This window comes from Aptenodytes patagonicus, chromosome 3 (assembly GCF_965638725.1).
Source record: "Aptenodytes patagonicus chromosome 3, bAptPat1.pri.cur, whole genome shotgun sequence".
Taxonomy (NCBI): domain Eukaryota; kingdom Metazoa; phylum Chordata; class Aves; order Sphenisciformes; family Spheniscidae; genus Aptenodytes; species Aptenodytes patagonicus.
Window position 1 is genome coordinate 99,616,712 of NC_134951.1, and position 22,068 is coordinate 99,638,779.

General features: G+C 37.2%; 1 protein-coding gene across 2 annotated transcripts in view; it reads left to right on the forward strand.

Annotated features, from left to right (window-relative positions):
• The window catches only part of BABAM2 (BRISC and BRCA1 A complex member 2), a 181,664-nt gene that overhangs the window by 84,998 nt on the left and 74,598 nt on the right, over positions 1-22,068 (forward strand). For both annotated transcript variants that reach the window (XM_076334393.1, XM_076334394.1), the window contains exon 8: positions 15,114-15,223. In XM_076334393.1, coding sequence (XP_076190508.1) covers positions 15,114-15,223 — 110 coding nt within the window. The remainder of the gene's footprint in view (positions 1-15,113; positions 15,224-22,068) is intronic.

Consider the following 22,068-nt stretch of genomic DNA (forward strand, 5'->3'; position numbering starts at 1 on the left):
AACCAATTTCATAGATACGAAAATACTTGCAGAGAACATTTCTTAATGTGGGAACACTCTATCCTTGATTAATGCAGTGGGATTTAAACTGCTCTCAGAATAAATGAAATAAAAGTTTTGGAGGAAGAAAATAGACACAAATCTGTAGGTGTTGACTAGTCCTAGTGGAAAAGGATATCTGTTCTGTATTTATTAAAAACAAACCACTTACCATAAGCACATCTGTTTGGACACAGGGTAGTCTTAAGACAAACTAGTGTCAAGTAAGTGCAGTTGTTCTGAGTAAAAACCAAGACAGATGTGTTTAAGTAACCAGCTTGTATTTCAGGCTGAAGGGACTCAAGCAATTGAAGCTTCTGTTCCCAGAAAGATCACGTGTGCCGTGGAAATAAAATTTTAAAAAAATTAAAAAATCCAACCCACAAACCAAACAAAAAACCTTTATGAAGTCCTTTAGTTAATTTAGGATAGTGAGGAATTGAACGTGGAGGAAGACAAAAGGAGATGGCATAATTTCTTCAGAGAGGCGAAGGAAAATATTGAAAGTTTCTTTTTATGTAAGTATAAATATTGCCCTTGATAAAACTGGGAGAGTGTTAAAGCTCAGCTGAAAAGCAGTTTCAGAAGTAGACCTGTTGGAAAACTGGAAGACCCTAGAAGTTTTCATATTGATTGACTTAGAGTATAGGGGCTAAAAAGCATGTGCTCACAGGGAGCCAGGACAGTGGTTATTTCTAAAGAATATTTAACAATTCTATTTAATATTACTCAGAGAGTCTGGGGACCTGTCAAGAGAAATGAAGGCTTGATCTAGACAGCTTTCTGGACATTGCTGTGATGCTGAGTATAAGTAGAGGAGGAGTAGTTTCTGTTGCAGACCAAGCAGTTAACGATGCTGTATGGGGAGGGAAAAGTCTTGAGTTTCATAGTTAATGGGACATGAGTAACTGTCTGGACTGAAAGGTCAGAAGTTGGCAAGACTGTAGTGTGGATACCAAATGAAGCAGCAAAAAAAGGAGAGGGTAGAAGGATCTTCATTTCTGTTTCATTTAAGCTAATTACTGCAGTGACCATCTGGTAACTAGAGCATAACTTTTAAAAGAATCTGTATACATACATATATGTATGTGCACCTGCATATGCCATGGGTATATCTAAGGAGCTTATCGTGATGATAACATTGTGCAAAGGAAGGTGAAGATTAATAAATTGGCATATCTTCTCTTGAAATAGTATCTTTTAACATACTCAGCTGTGGGGCACTTTACCATGGGTTGCAGTTAGTGCTATTTCTTGAATTGTTTGAAACGAATCTAAGCAAAATACTATAAAATTTATTGTAGCAAACATGTACACCTTTGAAAGAAGTACTCAGCAGAACTAAGACTGAGGATCTATTCCCAGTGTATGTAACTCTATGGAGCTGTACTTAGATTATAAAATTAAACCAGTCTGAGTTAAGGTTGTATTTCTAGTTAAAGACCGATTTGTTTTCCTGGATTTACTGTTTTCAGTGATGCTAGGATTACGGTGACATTTATTGGATTTAAAGCCTAGATAAGTTGAGTGTAACCATAAATTTATAACAGTTTTTGAAATAAATCATTAAATTCACCGTTTGTCCTTGCTTTTACAAATATCAGTGAAAATGTAGATAGATTTAGATTTAGTTGAAGAAGTCGGGTCTATTATAATTGTCATTTAAACGAGTTATGTTGCTAATGAACTGCACATAACAGAAACATATGGCTATCGCTTCACTAGCAGAATTTTTAGTTTAATCCCACGGCTATATAGTCTGCAGTACTGTGAAGTTAATACAAAGGAAGGTCCGTTGCCTGCATAGCTGTAAAATAAACATCAGATGGTGTTGGATTTCAGTATCGATGCCTAGCAGTTCCTTTTATTGTGATGACAAAAAAAAAATATTCACATGCTCCATGGATAGCTCCTAATTTTTTTGTTGAAATACACAGCCCATTTCTGTTACTACGCTCACAGTTTTACTTGGTAAGTTTTCATATTCCCTAATACGTTACAAGACCTTACATTAGAACTGTTTCTGGGATTCCCTATGTGATGTTGGTTCATTGTATGCTATTTCAATTATGACTACAAAGAGTCGGAGTCTCCTGTTAGATCTTAAAAGGAACATATTGCCACTAGTTAGTGGTTTTGTTTAATGTATTCAGTCTTAATTAGAGTGGACTTTTAGACAGCTTTATCTCATGGCTAAAACATAAACTATGTTTATGGTTAAAGCAGTGTTTCTCAACCTTTTTATTTGAAGCTAGATGTGATATCTAACTTAAAATATTTTCATTGACATTTCTCATTCCATAGTATTTTATTCTATTTCCAAAGAAGTAGAAATTGATGCATTGGGTGGTTGTGGGGGTTGAGGCAGGATGTGCATGTAGATGGTTTTCTTCTGTGACTGCCGTGGAGGTGCAGCATACAAAGTGAGAACAGCGGGCCAAAATTTCAACTCTTCTTAATATTCAGAAAATAGCAAGATAGGATAGGCTTCTAACATTATGTTTGGACCATGGAGGTAAAAAATGAGACACATTTTATTTGTAGATAAACACCATAAAGTAAAAAAGGAAATTTTGCACATGAGATAGCAAGATGGTAGAAGCAACTTTACATAGGCTTGCAAAAAGGAAGTTGCTGAGGGTGGAAAGATGAGTTAGAAAAATTGACCTGAATTTGGCAATTTTAGAGAATTCCCAGAATGCATGTGACTTGACTCTTCCCTCTCCCTTGATCCTTTAAAATGCTATTGACTACAATTTTGTCACTGATAAACACAAATGTTTTCTAAGTGGCTTCTTAGTATAAGAGGCTTGATGGTTTTGGACTTGGAACTTGCTAATGTACATAGGAGTTTAAATATTGCTATTTAAACATCACCAGTTTTAATCTGGGTTTTTTTACGATGTCATCTTAAGCGTTGGCTTCTTGGGTTTTTAGCTGGCAGTTACTTTGGTTTTCTTATGCTATTTTATTTTTAAAGTGATTTCCAAACCTGTACTTTTATTAAGCTCTTTTTTAAATTCCTAATATTTTGTCATAGTGGGCCCCACTATAGGTGTAGATATGCCACATAAACTAAGGACTACATCCTTTTGAAACTCATGCCGGTAGGGGAACTGAGGTTCACGAAGAAGTGGGAAGTAGAACAGTAACTGTCATCTGTCAGTTCACTCTAACTGTTCACAACAGCAGGGTGGAACCCAGTGAATAACCGTCCAGCAAATCCCATCAGTTGCGAAGTTTGAACATCAAACCTGCATTATTTCAGGAAACTTCTGAAAAGAATTTAGTCTTTAATTTCTAAAATTCACTGTTTAAAAGAAAAAGGAGGGGAAAAAAGGGGGGGGGGGGAATAAAACTATTGAATGCTGTCTCCTATAGGACAGGGTAAGAAACTTGCAGTTCAAACTCTGGTGTCACAATTCAAATGTTGCTTGTGTGTGATGACGTCGTCCTCCTTGCCGAAGAACATAATGCTCAATTTTATGGACAGGAAGCTGAATATCGGACCAAGAAGAGAGGGTGTTCTGCTCTGTTGATTTGCGCGTGCTGGGATGCTGTGCTGAAGCTGTTGAGCATGTGCAAGTAATTTCAGGCCTTGTGAGAGCATTAAAAGTTGGATTAGATTTACAGAAAATTATCCCTTGAACCTTTGAACAGATGATATGAGAGAGAAGGTGTCAGGAAAGACTTTGCAAATTCAAGGGCAGTATCAATATTAGTAGCCTTTGAACCTGCATCTTTTTCATTAAAACACAGCTCCAGATGCTGTAAGAGAGTTTAACAATACTTCTCCAAATTCTTTATCCCAAGTTCGTGATGGATGCACTAATGGAACAAATACAGGGAAAGATCGGGTGATCTTTTCCGAGTCAGTAGTCAGGGAAATCTCAGTGATGGAACCAGTCTTTCATCTGGAAATACATGATGTATTATTCTAGCAACTACCACTTTAATTCATTGGGACCACATCTGAGCTGGACACCCTGTGTTTAAATCCCGTCTTGGGCAAGGTAAACAACAACAGATGAGTCAACCTTAACTTGAGCAGTATGCTGAAGTACAAGAGTTAGTCTCACACTATCAGTTCCCAGAGACCTCTCTTGACAGAGAATGTCACAGAATGTGACTTTTTTCATTATATATAGAACAGAGACTATCCCTGTGAATTTTTCCTCACATTATGCACCTGATTTATATACCAGTGCAGCTGTGAACTCTGAAAGACCAATGTCGTAATCGTTTTTGACTAATACAGCTTTCATCCCTCATTCCAGCATCCTGCTTAACACCTGTAGCAGGATCCACCTTCACACAAATGCGAGGAAAAAAAAGCTGTGTTTCTCTTCTTACTGGAAGAACTTTTTTTTTTTAACAGTGATGGTTCTTGCTCTTTGTGACATCTGTACACATATACACTTGTGTGCACAATTACACCAAGCACGTTGTTTGTTGGAATGGTGAATGTTTGTAAATAGGGCTTAAGGGGACAGGATGCTCCAACTTGCATATTCTTTGTACAAAGCAGAAGATGCCCCACACAGACACATACTCTTTTAAGATCCTGTAGACATAAATGTAATAATGGGACAAAGGGATAATAGAATTATATCAAAAAGAAATATACACTTGAAATGGGAATTCATAATAAACAGTTTGTGAATCAAAAGTGCTGTGGACTTTAATAAGAAACATTCGTGTTGTTCTCAGGAAACAGCATTAGACTAAACTCATAGCAGTTAATAATTTTAATATTTACACCTTTTAAAAGAAAATATTTCATATTTTTAAATCAGGTCAGCAATAATAAGCTGCAGTGGTGAAAGAGCACTGAGCAAGTGTAACGTTGCTTGTTTTTAGCTTACACCTTGATTATTCACTTTTTCATCTGTGAAATCTTGTTGGTACTTCCTGGTTCACTGAAGATCTGTCTCAGAATATGGCTTTACTCTGGCATTCTTGTTGTGACCCATGTAATCTATAGTATTTCTGATTCTGCAGAGATATTCACTGAACCAGGAACATATAAGGATATGTGGAGAGCGGGGGAGAAAGCTTTTCTTAAAAAGCTGGATTGATTTAAAAAAATAAACGCTTATGCTGACTTCCAACCACAACATGGTTACAGAAATACTTATCATAGATGTCTCTCTTTCACTGTATTTTAACTTTTACTCTTTTTTTCTTGTGAGATTTATTAATTGTATCAATGAGCCATTTCATTAGCTTTAAAAAAATACTCTCGTTAGTGTCACGCTGTCCTTCTAAGACTTGGCTCTATACCTAAGATCCTTACTTGCATAAATACATTACAGTCTTCCCAAATATAATTGTTACCTCTGAATCTTCTTTCAGTTGTGAGCCCTGTATACTAATTATTATGTTTGTTTTGTCAATTTACATATATAAAATACAAATATCCAAGTATAGAAAAGCTGTATTTGGTGATTAGAAAGTTGGCTTGGCAGGAAAATAATTTTATTTTGAACTGTATTAATGATCTGTTTGTACTCTAGTGAAGTACTCGGGCATTTATTAGCAGATCTTGTTTTCTGCTGAACATGAGATGACTGCTCTTTGGCCTCTGCAATGACATTACTATTTTTAAAGAGATGGGAAATCAGTAAAATGGGGGAGAAGAATGCAAATACTGCTTTCTGAATAAATTATAGTCCAGTCATCTGAAGAGGTAGCTGGAGAGATTCGAGTCTCAGTGAAATCCTTGTGAAGCATTTGAATTCCAAGTTGCACGTGTCCCCAGATCTTTATCTGGGAAAGCAAGCTTAAAAACATAGGGCTTACATTAAAAAATGGATCGTAACTACATGTTGAGGAAGCGGCTTGGTAGCTTTGGGAGATTTATAGAGAAAGAAACTACTACATGGAGGTGACCTGTCATAAGTTATCTAAATGGAAAGTATTTTGTGTTTTCTTTTTATTTCTATTTGCTTGTTTCTGAGAGTGCCGAAAGTATATTTTTACATTTAGAAATACTGTAAATCCACTTTATATTGTTTCAAGTAATTCAGACTATATACATATATAGACTATATATATATATAAAAATTAAAAAAAAAGTTGTCTCCACGGTCTTTGAACATGAGGGTCCTTTAAAGGGTGGATATTGATCTATGTTTTTAGTTCTTTGTACAGTTCTCAGTATTCAAAGTGTAAAAAGTAGATAGCAATGCAGAGATAAGTGTGAAAGAAATGTCTTTTAGTGACTGTTGTTAGCAAGGAAATATCTTGGCACATGGCAAGGAAATCAGAGAGTGCCTGAACCCTGACAGTCCTAGAATTAATTATATCACTACATAAATGTTGAATCTCCATTATTGATCATTTCAAATGAAAATTCTGAATAGCAAACATCTAAAACACTGGTGAAAATGAGTCCTCCATGCACTGAAGACACGTATGTAAATACGTACAACCGAATGTAGTGTTTGCCCAGAATCAGCATGTCTGTCACTAATATGCAAAGCCCAGGTGAACTAAGTAAAGCTGCCTCCTCCTTCACTCTCTCTGCCTTGCTGTTACCAAATGATTCCTGATTTAGGATGCTGGTGTTATTAGTCTCCAAGTAGTAGTTTTAATACTACTTGTCCGTCGTTTGCTGTTTACCCATAACTTTCTAACACAACTTTTTACGGCACTCAGAGCGTATTTACCATACATACAACCTTTTTGTAAAAAAATTGATCATTGTTTACAGCTACGCTTTAAACAGTCATTTATTCAGGATATGTGCTTATAAGGAAACATTTAAATTTTCAGTCTTAAGATTTCAGCTGGATTCTCACACTGTTGCTCAGGTTGTGCTATCCTTTTTTTCTGCCAGTAGCACTACTGATTCCAGCGAAGTACCTTATTGCAATATTTGTTGGTAGTAGAAATAAGATCGGGATTTTTGAAGACTGTTTTTGTGGTGCTGTTGATTTAAAGACAAAAAGTTGTTTGTCAAGACATGGCAACATTGGCTTGGTCTGAGTGGATGCAACTGCTGCTCGCTGTTTAAGAACAGGCAGGGTGACCTATAAAAACTAAGCTTTGAAGTCTCTAAGCATTTTGTGCATCCCATTATCAGCTGGTGATGGCGGAGATGGGTGATTGCTTTGCTTGAGGTTTTAGGAAAGAAATGGTGGTGTTGGAATCTCTTTCCTGCCTACAAAACTTCATCAGAGTAATAGGGGCATCTTTCAGGTTAACGTACTTTTTTAATGGTAAAACTGTAGTGTTTTATTAAAACTTATCCGGTCTGCTTAGAAATTAGGTTAGAAGTAAACAAAACAAAAACTAAGCAGCACTCTGTAGTGTTGGATAAATTGGGGTCCCCGGAAACAAAAGCACTTTTTTGTGAATGTATGGAAAAGTCAGGTCTGAGACTACCTCCCAGCAATCTAGATTCCTAATGTTGTTTTTCCCTATTTTGTGGGGTTTTTTTCTAATTTGTTGCAGAGACATTCCAAACTATGTAAATTTTGGCTTTTAATCTTATTTTAATCTGAATGTGACACCTGATATTAGAGCAGGTAGAGCTAATGCGCTTGTGCTTAAGTTTCATTGAACAAATTGAAATTTAAGATCATGAGCATCTTACTATCAGTCTCTTTTAAAAATATAAAATATCCCCTACTGTAGTGTCATAAAAACATAGCTAATAAATACAGTTGTTCGGTGAGGACTTAGAAAGATTCAGTCAATATGATGGAATGATCCTCTCTTGCAAATGTACTTTGTATCTTGTTTCTACGTACTCATTTTATATACATTTTAGCTCACTTGGAATCAGTTCAGAAATACTAATTTTAGACTGCACCCAATATTAATGTTAGACTGTGCCACACCTAGATTATTTATTTCAAATTTGAGTCCCAAACTTACAAAAACATGTTTTTGACCTTTGAAGAAAGCTGCCTTTTTTCCTGAGATTGTGTTTTTCAGACCTAAGCAAACAGTCTTGTTGTGGTGAAAGTGTCACCACAACTTTTTCTGCTGTCAAAATAAATTAACTTTTATCCACTTAAATTACATTAATCTTGAAAGTTATGAATCTAACATGTATTTTCATGGACAAGAATGTTATTCTTTCTTTTTAACCATTTGTTTTTTCTTTTGCTTTTCCTAACAGCATTCTTTACCTAACTCTGACAGTCACTCATATTGTGAGAGTAGTGGTAAATTACCATGACCATAATAAAAGAAAATGGCGTAGACAAAACATATCTCAAGTTTTTGTCTTAGAGAAGCAAAATATATTTATATGTGAGTCTGAAAACAAAACCAAACCAAACCCTGGGATGTTACTCACACTTAAAGAAAATACTGTTTGTTTTCATGTTCAATTATTGATGCCCAATGGTGTATTTGGAGGTCTTGCTGATACTTTTTTAATGTTTAGTAGATACTTATTTATTTAAATTTGTCTTAATGAAGAAAACTCAGTATCTTGTCCTATAAGTAAGCTCTTCAGATTCTGCAGAGTTGTTCCCAGACTGTGTTTTTCATGTAACTTTTAAAATAGGAATTACACTGGGCTCAGATGCGCTCTTTGCCCAGACGGAGTGAGGCGAGTGTTTTGCTGCGTTACCTTGGGAGAGGGACTGTGTTTGGAATGCTGCGATGCCGTGGGCAGTGCATGCAAGGTAACTGCCTTTGTTTTCATTAAAGATCCTATTTAAAGAATCAGCACTCCTTGATCAGACCTGGTGGGTTTCCTGGAAGAGAGGAGAAAGAATTTCCTGGAATAATTACATATTCTCCCTAGAGTGAAGCAGATTTCTCAGTCTCATTTGCCACTTCACATTCCTTAGCCTGCTTTCCCCTACTTTTGTTATTTTTTAAAAAACGTTAGATGTAGAAAAAGGTTGGGAGAACATGTAACTGCTTGTATCAAAGCTGGCTAGTGAAACTGCTACACGGTAAGGGTACGAGTTGCTTGTGCTTTATTTGACAGTTGTTTTTCACGTTATTGCATGCTGTCATTCGGAGGGAAAAGGCCAAACTTGGCTAGCAGTTCTGATGCAAGTAGCTCATTAGTACTAATGAGGTAAACAGTGTTGTGTATTCTTCTCTGCTGCAATTCACATTTCAGCTTTAAAAACAAATTCTGTTGTTCACTTCTCTGATCAGTTGTTAATAAGTATGGTTCCATTACAGGTATGTATCATGCAAAATTACATGGGTTAAGTTTGACCCTAAGATAAATTACCTTTCTGAATGTATATTATTCTCATGTATTTCTCCTCTGGAGACCTTTTTTCTCCAGAAATGATCCTGAAATACAAATTTCACACTCAATTCCTGTGAAGCTGACTGACTTGGTAGGGCTGAGAGGTACCACAGCCAAGTAAGTGTCTGTTAAGACTTCCAGTTGTCATAAGCTGGCTGCAGATGCTAAGATCAGCGCTGACTCAGTCCTCCGTGTTCTCATCCATATTCTGCCTTTCTATTCCACCTTCCTCCCGACCTCCATCGCATCGCACAAGTTGTAAATTGGGTTTATCCTTCGCTTATATTATTTTAAGCGATCCCTTCCCCTCCCCGTTTGCTAGAGGTTTCCGTCCCCTCAATTACAGTCATACCACAGAGACAATTATTGAGCAGTTGTGAGAGCCGAGAGGTCAGAAACCTCCAGGAAGAGGTAGGAATGATCAGCTGGGGCTGGGAAGCTCCTGAGGCAGATTTGGCCTGACCATACAGTTTGGAGGCTTCTGCAACATCAGTTGTCTGTGTGGCATCTCCTTACCCAAAGGAACATCCAGTAGGTTGAACAGTTTGTGTGCTCTTCCTTACCTCGCTTTTATCCCCAAACCAGTTGCTATTTGTACTTGTAGTAGGACTGTTAAGTTTGTACCAGAAGCCCAGCTCCCTTGTCTCATTTCCTACCATCCCCCAGGCCAGAAGCTGTTTGTCCTCCCCAAAGCATGCCAGTACTCTTCCCACACAACCTTTCCCATCCTTTCTACCAAATTCTAAATTTCTTCTCCTCTCATTCTTGCTTTACAGTTAATGTCACTAAACCGGATTCCTAATCCCAGGTCCTCAATTTCTACATTGGCCCATTGCAGGGTCTTCTCCCCCAGTCCCATGTCCCCTACCTCTCAAGTCTTCCATGGAAAGGCAGGTCCTGCCACTGCCTGGGATGGGCCTGCAGTCGCTTACCACTTTATGCATTGCTGTTTGGTGCAGGGAATCGCACTTGCATGCCAAATAGAGAAATACCTCCTCTTGAAAGAATACTCTAATCAAAGGTCGCAAGGTGATTCTTTGTTGATAACTAAGGAAAGGTAATAACTGATTTTCCAGAGTCTGCATCTTTAAGGAAAAGGAACTGTAATGTACAACTTGGTTGGACTCCAGGCACAAGAGGAAATGGGTTATAGCAGTTGTGACTGTGCGGAGCAGATGTTTTGGTTGGACTGGCTATCAACCATCTGACTCATAATAAATTGTCAGTTCCAGTAAATTCTCAGTTTTCAATTACAGTAGGTAGGATACAAGAAAACAATGCCGTTTGGATGGTGTGTTTAAAGTGGTTTTGATCATAATTTTCTTAAATAACTCATACTAACTTTGTCAAAAGATTAAGTATTTTGCAAAGGGAGCAGCTGTAAACATTGAAGCATGCGTTTGAATGTAAATTTAGACTGTGAATGAAAACTAACAAATGGTCGTTTAGACAGTGCTGATACAATTATAAGTAGGATTTTAAGTTTTACTTTGGAGACTTGTGATACCTGAAGTCTTTTCCTGAAATTTTTTGAGGAAAAAAATTTCTAAATGCCTTCAAACTTTTATTTTCATCTGTTCTGTGCTGCATTTGTATTTTTACACGGCCTCTTGTTCTTGAGTTTCAGAATACATACTTAATGAACCTTTCATCTGCACTGGCTAAGTAGACAAAGGGTAATTTAGAGTAAAATACCATGAGCTTTCTCTTTGTGCTTTTCTTTGTGAAAAGTTTTATTTATTCTTGTAAGTTGTTGCTGGAAGCTCTGCAATAGAAAAAAAGCCTATGGGTTGAAAATCTTTAGGGTTTTTTTTTTTTTATTTTGTTCCTTTCTCATCACATTGCTTTACTATGTATATTCTGCATTTCCACAGCACTTTGGAGGTTTAGTCAAGGATCAGTTCACACTGTGCAAAGTATTCTGTAAACATAGGAAACCCCTTGCAGTTCTTGAGAAAGAAAACTATTTATTTTCAGTGTTAAATGGTGTATCCATTTTTTTTCCTGTTTGATTTGAATGGACATTTTCTGAAATGAGGAAAAGATTGTTTTTTAGGAAAGAAATACGTGATAGGTGGCAGAAAGACACCATGAAAATCTATGTTGGATCTTTTGCAGTGCGCTAGAGGGGTTTTTTTACTATCAAGCATGAGTGTTGTGGGAAAACTAATAGGTGTGCATTATCACATGCTTAACTAATGATTTCAAACATTTTTACAAACATTCACTTTTTAAACCCCAAAATTCCTGTGGCCCAGGATGTGCTCTCCATTCAGTGGAAGTTCATTTTAATAATACCTTCTGTAGAGTCTTGTGTGGAAAAAGTTCTGAGAGTATAAAATGGTACTTTAATGTGGCAGTTCTAACCGTGGATGCTAACGTTTATAGAAAATTGCCATTCTTAATTTTTACAAAATCAGTTTTTCTTAAATATAAAATTAATCTTTTTTAGTAAAATCCTCTAACATTAAGTGTTGTGAGTTAAATACAAATTATGAGAAGGAACACGGCTACTTAAAAAATGTGTTGTGACTTTAGTTAAACAGCCTCTTTTTTTCCTAAAAGGGAATAATATTGCCAAAGCAATTGGATGTCACTCTCTCTTTTGAAGCCAACTGAAAAATAAAAATAGAGGTGATTTTTGCTTTGCTGCTCTGTTTAAATCTGGCCTGTTCTTTGAGAGAAATACGCATGCAGAAATGGGAAAGGGGAAGACACTGCCTGGGCGGAGTTTGATAAGAAGCATTAAAACAACCTTTGCCTTTGGACGCTTTGGTGTAATGGAAGGATCTCAGCCCCTGTTCTGGGGAAAATGTCGTTGCCTGGTAATATAAGGATCCATCATCTCACCTAGTCACTAACAGGTTTGTAGAGATGACCAGGAGAGAGACCACTGAAGGAGTTAAGTTGTGATTGGCACAGACAACATCAAAATGTCTGTTAGTTGAAAAGCTTTCCACAGTTTATCTGTAAGACATGTGGTTTTGGTTTAGTTTTATAAACGGCAGTTGTAATAGGCATACCAGGGTTGAATGCAGTTCCACCAAGCAGATTCTTGCATAAATAAAAGTAACAAAGTCTGAAAGGAATAAACAGTATGGTGTCAGATACAAAGGGACTTAATCGTAAATCTGTGGCCACCTGAGCAATAAGGTTGAGCAGCTTCATGGTGTTACTGCATTACATCTTTTTAAAACCTACAGGAGTGCTGATTTTTTGCATCTTTTTTTAAGTTAGAATTTCTCAGGTATGTGGGCCAAAAATATGCACCCATTTGAAAAGTGGTAGTTAAAGAATGCCAATTTTTGTACTCAAACTTGTATTGGACTGTAGCTGTATGAACGTAATGCAGTGCTGTGCTGGCAACAGTAGTTGCAGTAGTGTTTGTTGTGTGTTATTTTTGTAGATGAAAAATATCACGTCTCAGTTTATTGCTCTTGCTGCACATATCAGCTTATTGCAGCTTAACATGCAAAGATACCGTGATGATTTATGTTGTTGTGTGTTTTTTTTTTCCCTGGCATGAGTCTTCATATTAAAGAAGCCACTAGTGAGTGTAGAAAATATAATATTACTGTATGGGTTAATGGATGCTGTAGTGGTGTTCACCTAATCTGTTTTGGGGTTGTTTTTTTTTTCCTTGTTTTGATTTTCTTTGATTGGTGAGCACCTGGATGGTATTCTAGAAACTGGTCTTATGCATGGTGTCAATCTGTGTGTGCACATCAACTTAAGCACTAACACTAAATGCAAGATTAAACACATTTGGTTTTGTCCATGTAGCTCGTGAAATGCATGTAGGTTCCATTCTGTAAAAACAAACTATTTGAAAAGAATTACAAACAAAAGAATATGGTCTCGGAAGAACTGTATACGTACGTAAGTGAATGTATTATATGTACTTGTCATCTCTTGAAGAATGCCCATTAAAATAAAATCTTTTTCATCATTAGCATTACTGCTTAATCTGTCTTAATAGTTCTTTTCGTTTGATTGACAATTAGCAAATTAATGGGAAAAAGCCAGTTAATGCCATACTCAGCTTCAAGAGTGAAAGCCGTTCCTTACTTAAATGTTTTCTTTAATGATGGAAATATGTGAAATACTGGGGAAACGGTTCCAGGGCAATTGCACTCTTGGGTATTTTTTGTTGTCGTTTGTCTCGTTGAAAAAGGTTTTGTAATCCATGCTGGTTCTTCTACTGTAGATGATAATACCACTTGGAAACGTAACGCTGAAGGGAACATTGTGGGTCACGAGGTCCTGTCCGTTGCTGTTGCAGGCAACCATGTCATATAATCCCGTCCATAAACTGATCCTACGCCAACAGGACAGCAGCTAGCTTTTGTCCTCACCACTCATATAGAGCGTTGTCCTGCAACTTCAGGTTAAAACCATGTTCTGATTTCCAGCCTAAGTGTGCTCCTGACCATTTTATAGGCATTTCGAAGAGTACACTTTTCTTTCAGCTGTCAGAAGTAGGCTGCACACCAAGGCAGAATTTAAGAAAACACTGTCAGCTCTGTCTCATTTTTCATCTAAGACAATTAGGCTTTTTTAAGACTTGTTCTTCCCTGCAGCTTATCACTAAGTTTCTTGGCATGTTGTGTTCTGCACATAATAGCTGGTATGCAGCTAGTCTCTCTGGACGTTAATGGTTTCAATCCTGCCAAAGCTTCAAATGGCACGAGATTGTCTTCCTGAAACCACTCAGCAGTCACTTTTTCTTCCCAGATAGGGCAGGATCTCCTAACAATGTTTAAGCGGTTTGCATGTTCCTTCCTCACAGCTGCTTGTGGGACAGAGCATGCCAGGGCACACTGCGCCATGTTGATCTTGCTTTGAGCACATATCTGCTGGGTTATCTATTTCCTCTCGTATTTTTCCAAAACGGATAAAAACTAATGCATCTTGGCAAGTTGCTATGTACATATGCACAAACACGTTAAAGGACTTCTTTGTGAGCAAGTGGCACCATATTACTTGCTGTCGATGAAGGTGACTGCACTGCTAACTCATTGCTTTCTAACTAGAAGTCAAGAGCTTAAATGAAGTTGCATGTAGCAGAAATACACTTGTTTGTACTGTATGTGATTTATGAATTGGAGACATGTCAGGTCCTAACCAGAAACAATTTGTTCTACCTGATCCCAAAACTGTAGCTGATTGTTCTGATACAAAGAAAGCTTAAACTGAGAATGCATTAAGATTGACTGTCATGGTATTTAGCATGGATTTTTTTTTTTTTCTTACAGTAGCTTTTATGGAGTATGCAGTCTTTGCTGAAAGTAATGCATGGGTTTAATTTGCAGGAAACTTGGGGACATTACTTCTAGATGCAAATTTCTGATTGCAAAAACATTTTTCATCCACAAGAGAAGTAGGAGCTGAGTACAGCAGAAATTTTGGACCATATACTACTTTGAAAAATAACAAATATAAAATCTGTGGTCATAACTCAGTGATATTATAACATTTTTTAAAATGCTTTCGCATTTGCATCTGATGTTAGTGTTAAACCAAGAATTCTTAAAAATGAAATATGCATCTTTACTGAAATATGTAGTTCAGCTAACTGAAGAAGAGCTACACTACTGTACACTTGCTAACACAGTAATTTTATTTTGATACTTCAAAGGAAATTAAGCGCAGCAGAATATCTTTTAAGTACTAATATAGTAAGAAAGAATAAATTTGCAACCTATTTTTCAATGGTTATGCTTTAGATTCATTGTTTAAGCGTCTCCTAAATAAATTGGTATTTGACTTAGTTGTTATCTGTAAGCTTATAAGTACTCAGTTTGTTATTTGCCATTTTATATTTATTATTTTTTGTGTACAGGATGTGAATGAAGATCCTGGAGAAGATGTTGCACTTCTCTCCGTTAGTTTTGAGGATGCAGAAGCTACTCAGGTTTTTCCTAAGCTGTATCTCTCCCCACGTATCGAACAGTGAGTGAGACGGTTTTTTTCTGGAGTGTTCATTCTATTTAATCTCTGAGCTTTTCATTTTTTTCCTGATATATGTGAGAAATGTTGGCTAGGTGATAACATGCTATTGCTTTAAATGGCTTAAAGTCATAATGATTACTGCAAGTGTGTGTGTGGTGGAGAAATGACAGATCTTCTTTCAGCTAGTTCTGTATCTATAGCTGGATCACACATGGATGAAGAAAAGTCATCACTGGCTACATGTGGTATTCTTGTAGCATCATAATCTATGAAAACTATGCTGTGTTTTCCTGTAGCAGTATATTTGGAGTGCCTCCTACGGTACAGCACACTGATAGCTTTTTTGGGGGGGGAATCTTTAATTTCTTTTCCTTTTGGGAAGGTAAGTTCTCTGTATGAATATCATACATTTGAATAAAGTATTGTTGTAGAAGCTAAAGGGCTTTATTAACTGTGTTTTAGGAATTTGCAGCTTTAGTAAGTTACTTTTTTCAGGAGAATATGTGAATATTTTGTTTTAAGATTGTTGAACCTTACTGATCTGTTTACCAGTTGGCAAACAGATTTGCAGAGAAATGAATTTCTACTCCTAAAATGGAAGGGTGAGGATTAGAATCAGTCTGCTTTCATTAAATTTCTCTTCTTCCATTTCTGGAATTAAGAATGTCTTAATGCTCCTCCTTCCCTTCAGTATCTCAGTCTTGTAACATCTGGTTCTAAAAAGTAACTACATTAGACTGTTCAGGTATACAACAGTCAAGCTGGTCTAGCATTGTTTCAGTGATGCTTTGTTTTTCTGGTTAATACTGCAGTGACTTTCCTCTGAACTGGCGATGACACTTCTGGGTAGAGAAGAAAAGATGGGAAATACTGACTTACCACAGTTTTATAACAACTCAGTGATAAAGTTTGTGTGAGTGAAGGAACGTGGTATCTTGACATTTTGCTCAACAGGGCATTGGTCTGGATAAACTGTTGGATGCAATTTAAAAAACAAAAACCAAGATTTGATTTAGGTAAAGGCATGAGACTTCCCAGATATTTTATTTAAGAAAATGTAGGTTACACACGCACATGCAAACACACACAGAATATATTTAGCAGCTTTTACATTTTCATATTTTTTATTAATTCACTACTTTTTGTCAACATTAGTTGAGAGAATAATTGTAGTCAAACATGCAATTATCCTTCCATGTTCCAAAGGATTCTTCTGCTCAGCTGCTGTTAAAAGCAAATGGGCTGTCACTAGTTTCCATTGTATTTTCAGCTCTAATCACATGTTGATTCTTAAGTGTATTTCAGGCCACCCAGGTATGTCTGTCTAAATGACCCATGTGCCAATGAATACATTGCTTATTTTCCCACTTTCAATAGTATCTTTAGAAAGATGTTAACCTCTTGATACCAGGCGGAATAGCAATACAAAAGAACACTTTGTCTTCCTAAAAGTATTGGATTTTCTGTGGGTGCCCTAAAGAATATCTGATTTTAGATGTGTGATGTAGAACAATATAGCAGAAAGATATTTGGGTGGTGTTAGTACATATCTGACATGTCTGACGTATTTATGGCTTTGTCATGTATAGCTTATGTAGTCATGTTAAAATCATGCCAGTACACCGTGGAGTTCCATGCCACACCTTGTCACGTTATTTGCGTATCAGAGTTGAGATACTTCACTCATCTAACTCAGTCTGTCCTAGTGCATTTGTAAGGTATTCATCACAGTGTCTAGATACTGGTAACCCATAATACCAGAGTTGCTTGTGAGCTGTTGCACCTTCCTTTATTCTACTGGCTACTTTTTATGTGCCATGAAAAAATGTATGGGTATGCTTTCAATGTTTGTTCAATTGCGCTTTAATAGCAAAGATATATTTGTCTCTTGTTCCTTCCCAAAACCAGTCTCTGCTCTGTTTAGCAGAGGCTGACAGTCTAGATATTTAACTTTCCAATGTTTGGGAACTGAAGCAACAATGCGTACTTCTTTATACTTTTTGCCAAAAGTACAAAAAGCCTCAAGAAGCCCTGAGGATTAGTTTAATGACTTGAGGCCATGGCATGTTACATTTGAATTGTGTTCTGCTTATAAAAGTTCTTTCCTGCTGCTAACAGTAATTGCATCTACAAAAGCCGTGTAAGCAAATTACCAGTGTATTTTTTTTCATGCAGCAGATTTTGAGGTGGAGTAAGTAGTAATTGACAGTTCCCAACATAACATTCCCAAGTACTCAACAAAACAGGAAAAATACCAAATTCCCACAATTATTTTGCTAATACTAAACTCTGTTCACCTTAGGAAGAACGAGCAAACAAGAATAGCATTTTCCTGACGTATGAAAAAACATTTTCAGATAGAAATGTTTCAGCTTTGTAGAGAATAAGAGCAAAGGGCTTGTTTGTGTAACGTGAGTTATCTCCTGCTTTCCCAAGAGGTTTCATTGCTTTTGTACTCTACCATATAAACATGCATTCCCACATTGCATTTTCTAAAAATGATACATACCCACAGATCTTGTCAGTGAATATGAGCCCTAGCAATATGAATATAGTGTTTTTTTCTTTGAAGGGTTATTGTAAATCACATTTGCTCTATTCTTAGATGGATGGTAAACATAATACCAGTAAGACTTTGACTGCTCTTTGTCATAGACTCTGGAAGAGAGGTTTGCAAAATGAGGGAAATGTCTACTTTTAATGCTTTGGGGCTAAGACGTTAGTACATTGGTTGGCTTGAAAAAGCTCACATATTTAAAGCAGGGGGTAAAAATGCAGTAGAGAAGTATTGTAGCCCATTTGAGTCAGTATTGGTGTTCCATTGACTTGCATGGCGGGGTGTCTGGCTGCAAGAGTGTCAAGTCCAGTTCTTACAGTAAAAAAACAACCCCACACTTAGGGATGGGAAGCATTTGTGTTAGTTTATAAAATATCAGCAATAATTATTCATAACTATACCTGGTTTAATTCTTTCATTAAAACTTGCTAATTTAAAAACATTCCTTTAAATACTAATTGTTCAAAACATATTAACAGCAATTTCTAGTTAATGTTTCCTTAATTTGAAATCAATTACTTAAGCTTTCATTTTATAATTTTAAGAATTCTTATTCTTTATTGCACTGCATCAATGAGCAGATAGATGCCAATAACAGTCGCTTTTAATGATTTCAAAAATTACATTAAGTTAAAATGAAACATGGGCTATTTATGATATGTGTTTTGTTTAAAAACTACCATCGTAACTGTAGTCTCATAAAAACAAATTTCTGCACGCTTCTGGAGGAGGTGGTAAGCTGGGAAACCCCACAGACTGACCACCCAACTTGAGAGGATGGTGCTTGTCAGCATCCGTGAGTGTGTGTCCCCAGCTCGTCCTGCTCCTCCTCCCACCTCGGGGCATGGGGCTGGCCACAGGATGCTCTTCATCCCCCCCGCTGACGGCTGCTGTGCTTTGGGGAGAGGGTCAGAGAGCTGAGCAGTGTCAGTACCTGAGGCCCCTCACTGGCCCATCCACCTGACCCCCTCCTGCTGCTAGGTAGGCACAGACGTATTCTGAGGCTGCTTCTGCCCTCCTCTGCACAACGAGGAGCTGCTGGGATATTTACCCGTTACACGTCTGTCGCATTTCCACGCATTATTCATAATGTCTCTAAACCTGTCGGTAGAAAGCATCTTGCTCAAAATTTTCTTTCTAGTGAAAGTATACTAGATATTCATATGGAAAGGAAATCTGTAATAAAAATATCCATCATACCTTTGGCTTCCGTTTATTAAAAGTCACTAGACTCTAAATCCAAGGAGTCAGTGCGAGATTGAAGAGCTAATTTCTATATTAATGCTTAAAATGTGTGTCAGCGTACTACACATGAATGTGGATCAGAAGGGGTTTTTTTTTAAAAAAAAAAAAAGAAAAAATTTAATGTATGTATTTTTTTTTCCTTCATGAGTCATCCATGCTAAAGAAAATAAAAATGGGTTTGTCTTGGTTCACGTTTTAAGACAGAAAGATAGCAGGGTGGAAACACTGTTGCTCAGTGAATGCTGTGTTCCTGGATTCACAGAAATAATCCTGCAATAAACACTGTTGTCCTGGAGGACTTTTCTCTGATAAATACGCGGACGTGAATATGCTAAGAAAACCAGCTGTCAGTAGAACTTGTTTTGCTTAAATGGATCAGGCTCCATGCTTTGGGGACTGAAATGGTCGTTTTTTACTGGTCTGGGAGCTGTGCCAGAGGGTTCTTCGTGACTGAGGGTGGTATGCAGAGTTCGGTGACTGTTTAACCTTCTCATACGGGCAGGGGAGAATAACAAGAACCTGGTCTGAACTCTTAGACTTTGAATGTTTCTGTATGTTTTTCACTGATGGAGAAAAAATAGAAGAGAAAATTAAACACGTGTATTTGCTTTAAGGTGTTTCCTATCTTTTACCTGTTCTTTCTGCTGGGAGTTGGAGGAGGAAAACCATAGAATATTATCTGTTTACTGCCAGGTACTGTCTCTCACTACGTTTGAGATGCAGGGGTGCTGTGAAGGGCTTCACCTTTGAAGTTGGCATGCCATACTGCTGAGTGCACATCACCAGTTGAAGCCTGCTGTTCCAAAGTCATTATGAGTACAGTCTCTAAATGAGTGGTCATGTTTAGGCCTTTTAAATGTCAGTCTTTGTAGAAGACAGAAGAAAGAAGGTCTTCTATTTGGCATATTAAAATGTGCTTATTCATCTGAGTTGATGATTTCAGTAGCATTGTTAGTAGACAGCCAAGACAGTCCATGACTTCCTCAAATCCCAGAGCATCTTTGCAGACATGGGAAGCAAGAATGACTGTTGCTTTGCAGGGCTTTCTCTTCCATTAAGCCTAGTTTGGTCATGCCTCTACGCAATGCCTGGCCAGTGAGTCAGTGATATCTCCTGCCTGCTGTATGTGCCGTGTCCCCATCATCCAAATCTTCTGAAACTGTAGTCAGTACTGTAACCTGATTTCCAGTCTAGCTCTGCTTTGCAACTCTTCCTGTGTCCTAAAAATCATCTGTTTTGCCGCAGCCACCTTCTGATGGCCTGCTTACAGCTTCAGAGGAGATCAGGGTAGACTGGGAATGACAGTCAAAACAGATTGATTTGTACTTATATCCTGGGTGTTCAACTGTACCAGCTGTTCCTTTTTTTTTTCTGAAGCTGATGCAGAACAATTAGTGAAAATAGTTGTGGAAGAACTAAGATTATGTGTCCATCATCTAAATGGTGCTTTAATGCTGGGTATGTTAATGCTGTCCTTAAATGGTTCAATTAGTGAGATTTTTAAGATGGTTTTCTTTCAGCTAAGAGACTAAGCAATTAGACCTAATCACTGAGGTATGAAATACTTGAGGCAGTTCGGTGGGACTGATTTTGTTGCTAGGTAATGAGGTACCAGTTTCTCTGTATAGGAGATAAGGGGCAGGTTTTGGTCTGATGTATACTTTGTGGCAATCCAGAGCTCAGCGTTGCCTCGAGTCTCAGAGCAAAACTTAAGAGTTGAACATTGGGAAGGGTTTGTGTCTTCCTGGAGGCTTTGTCAGGTTTCTCTCAGAGTGTCAGCCTGTATGTATAAGGTTCTGTAACCTGACGGTGGAGGGAGTATTTTTACATGATACATCAAGTACTTTACCCCTTAAAGGATTTTCTTGTACAGTTGAAAAATATGTATAGAAAACAGAATTAATAAGAAATTACAAAAGAAAATGGAAACGTGATTCAAGACAGCCCTCTCCAACTCCCTTCCTCTACATACTTCTGACTAGAGTGGAATGGTCTACAGAAATTTCAGTAGTTTTAAACACATTTGTTTCCATTAGATACAAATCTTACCATTAAGGTGTTGCATTTTTTCACTTGTGTACATATAGCTTATTTCAGGCTACTCTAATAAAACATACAATTCTGTTTCATGTTATGTTGTCATATGCTATGAGTATACCATATTTCATTGTAACAATCCCTGTTTCAACACAGGCATTTCTAAGTACCGTTGTAAAGCTGTACTCTCTAAAATATCCTCTTCAGCATTTTTAGTGTGGTATCACTGCTTCTAGGTGTGTTTACCCTCCTACAAAGAGTGATAATGAAGGAAAAAGGGAACGAAGTAATTTTTCTTTATGACATCAGACAGTATTATTCATAAAGGTGTTCTTGGTTCTTTACTGTTGCCCATATGTTTAGACTTGTGTCTTTGTACAGTGCGATTGTCAGAAGCACTTTTGATTAGTCAAAACTAATTCTGCTAATGGCATTGAAAATTACTGTCATCTCAGTTACTAGCTAGGCCTTTTGAAATCTTCCCCTGTATTTGCAATAGGGATTTTTTTTTTTTAATTATTTTCTTAGATTGTGTTTACTTTGCTACTGAAATTCATTTTAGTTTTACAAAAACTCTTACTTTTCTTTTGATACGTCAAATGTTTTTGGCTTTTCTATTGCCTATGTTGTTCTTACGGTTTGGGGGGTTGGAGGGTATTTTTATTGCCATTCTGACATCCCTGGTGCAGTACTGAAGTGCCTTTCTCAGATATTTCCCCAAGACATCAGAGCACACACAGCAGATTTCATCTTCCTTTCCTGAAATGTTTTTGTAGGAGAAAGGAAGCCTGCTGAACAGAATCAATCCATGTTAGTACTGAACTGTGTCTGTCACAGGTGGCAGGATTTTTTTCATACCTAAGAATTAATAGGAAACTTTAGGGTTTTTTATGTAGGACCTTTTGTTCTAAAGAACTGTGTGGGCCAACTGTAGGGCCAGCTTGAACACCTTGAAATGTTTTCCGTAAAATTAGATGACCAGTGTCATCTCTTAAAAATTCTATGG